The 2,728-nt window shown below is 30.5% G+C and overlaps 1 protein-coding gene across 1 annotated transcript; it reads right to left on the bottom strand.

Annotated features, from left to right (window-relative positions):
• Nucleotides 1-351: 351 nt before the first annotated feature.
• Nucleotides 352-1,541, bottom strand: LOC108776675 (tryptase-2). Its single transcript, XM_018543358.1, has 3 exons — nucleotides 1,211-1,541; nucleotides 641-864; nucleotides 352-537 (listed from the first exon to the last, which is right to left on the bottom strand). Exons 1-3 carry the CDS (start codon nucleotides 1,488-1,490, stop codon nucleotides 352-354), a joined length of 690 nt encoding a protein of 229 aa, XP_018398860.1. The 5' UTR covers nucleotides 1,491-1,541.
• Nucleotides 1,542-2,728: the final 1,187 nt, after the last annotated feature.

Genomic DNA, 2,728 nt, shown 5'->3' with positions numbered 1-2,728 from the left:
AATATAAAATTATGTATATCTTTATAAATATATTTTACGTTGTTTTACAAACAGTAGTGTTTTTACAAAGAATATGTATAATGCGTTTTTAAATGTATATTTAAATATCAATTTTTGAAATAATAATGCATTTCAATTATCAAGCGCACATAATAATAAAATTCTGTATTAAACTTCATCTCACTTCACATATATAAAATATACTTTTTAATACCAATCCATATATTCATAAGTTCCTCAATTTGATTATGACATTTTTGATTAAATGTTATGTGTTTTTACGGACATTTTGTATAATACATTAACTTTTTTAATGTTATCTGTATTTAAATATATTAACATTTGAAAAAATCATTGGGTATATTCTACTATATCATACGTGTTCATCATAGTTTGATGAATCCAATTTACGTATGATGAAACCCTAGTAAAAACGCCCGGTTTATCGCTAGGGCAATATGCGTCTCCGTAACTCACAATACCGACTTGAATGTCCATGCCATTTTCCACTACAACGAGTGGTCCACCGCTATCGCCCTAAAAGTAACAAAATCACTATAGTAGCCTCTATATTGCCTATTACAGTATTCCACTTACACTTGTAATAATTTATTTTATAGAGCATTATTTTATTTTTTACCTGACAAGCATCTCGTCCTAATCCTGGTGCCGTGCAAATCTGATCATCAGTGATTCCGTGCCAGTATCGCTCGCATACACTATTTGTTGTAATCGGCAATTTGGCGTACTTAAGTCTTGTCGAAGCTAATCTATTATTTGTATGTTCTTTCCCCCAACCGATCACAAAAGCAGATTTATCCTCAAAATTTTCTTGATAAGGAAGGCTTATCGGTTTAATAGTATCTAAAATAAAGAAATGTATATTTAATTGTTTCTTAATATCTCAATGTTGCGACATTACATTTACGTTCATAATATTTTTTAAGTCGTTTAATGGTTTGTGGTATTTTTCAGCATTTATTAAAGATTATAAAAAAATAATAAAAAATATAAAGTATACATAAATGTACAATATGATTTTTGTGATATTATCAAGTTCCCGCGTTTATAAGGCTACTTGTTAAGTTGTTACAAATAAATTTTTTACTTTTCGCGTTTCTTCCGTATAAAATAATTAAATAACATGGACGTGTATAAATAATTACGAAAGAAGAAAGGAAGCGAAATATTAATTTATAAATATACGTACTGGAGAAAGGAATATTTTGCGGAGTATAAAGTAGAGCAATATCGTTCAGGCCCATTTTATAATATGGATGTACAAATGCTTGAGTCACCATCATGGACACACCGGGACCTCGGTAAGACTCGAATACCCCAGACTTGTTAATGATACCAAAAACTACCAAAAATCTTTTTGGATATTTTATCGCACAATGAGCGGCTGTGAGGACCCATCTGTTTGATAAGATTGTGCCTCCGCATTGTCCGATCAATCCGTTACCCAGGAGTTGATGCACGACTGCCATGTACGGAAAGTCTCCGAGTCTTGCATACGTTCCGCCCGCTATTCTACCTGGATCTCTATAATCTGTTGTTTAGGAAAAATTATTGAAATATTGTATTATCTCAGAATACGTATATGTATTACTATATAAATACTTACCATAATAACCACGTAGCCTTTTTATATAAATATCGTCAGATTTGTGGGTGTCTGCATGAAGCTGACTTTGAATAAATTGACATGTTGTTAATAAAATTAGAAAATGCAAAAATATTTTTACCCTTTTCAGACTCATGATAGATTATTTCGTAATTTTGAAAACGTTATTCCGACAAAAGTTTAAAATGTAAAATTCGCAAGAGATATTTGTAATTTGAAAAAATAACTTGTATAAGATATTAAAGGTAACTACAAACTTATATTAATTTCGGACTTATAATTATACTAGGATTTTGTGTGACTACTTGTAACGAATACGAGGAACTGTTGTTGTAGTTAGAAAATTTCCCTTTTATAATACACGATAAGATGTGTTCTGCTTTGCTGGAAAGAGTGGAAAATTTGAATACTCGTAACATGCTCTGAGAAATCTGTAGAGCATACTTACGCATTTAAATTTTTCGTTTTTACTGTTTGTCTAAAAATGATAAACCGAGGTAAGTGTGTGTTTTAATGTATAACCTGTCAGAGAGTATCTTAAATTCGTTCAAAGTAAATTCTAAGGCGCGTTATCGAACAGGAATTCTTTGGATTTGCCGAAATACCTAAGTCATGAATATTCCAAAGTGTCCTAACTACACGGTACCCAAAATACATCTTTCTCGAAACCGTTCTGCTTTTATCTAAAAATTTTTTTTGTATCATCAGTCATTTCGGAGAAAATTTTATATATATATATATGTTATGTATATAATAAATATATAACCGTTTTAGAATTCCATTTCAGAAATTGTCTAAAGAGATTTGATTATGCATTGAGCAAGGTTACTCACAAAATTAAATCTATTCCACGTTTGCTTTTGATTGCATGATATTTGAAACTGCATGTTATATTGAAAATCATATCTATTGAAGATCATACTAGAGATTTCTTTAAACTTGAGACAATGTCGTAAATTGTAAAGTGTTTACATTTTGCTTATGGCGTTAAGTTTAAATGTACTTTTACTCCACTTTTTCAAGCCTCTGGCTGGCTCAATATATGTCATTAGATTTGTTCTGCGTCTATGTTTTGCATTCCAATACTCCATCTTATCTTCG

This window comes from Cyphomyrmex costatus, unplaced genomic scaffold (assembly GCF_001594065.2).
Source record: "Cyphomyrmex costatus isolate MS0001 unplaced genomic scaffold, Ccosl1.0 scaffold374, whole genome shotgun sequence".
Lineage (NCBI taxonomy): Eukaryota > Metazoa > Arthropoda > Insecta > Hymenoptera > Formicidae > Cyphomyrmex > Cyphomyrmex costatus.
The sequence above is the reverse complement of the archived record's forward strand: the minus strand, read 5'-3'. Positions and strand labels throughout refer to the sequence as shown.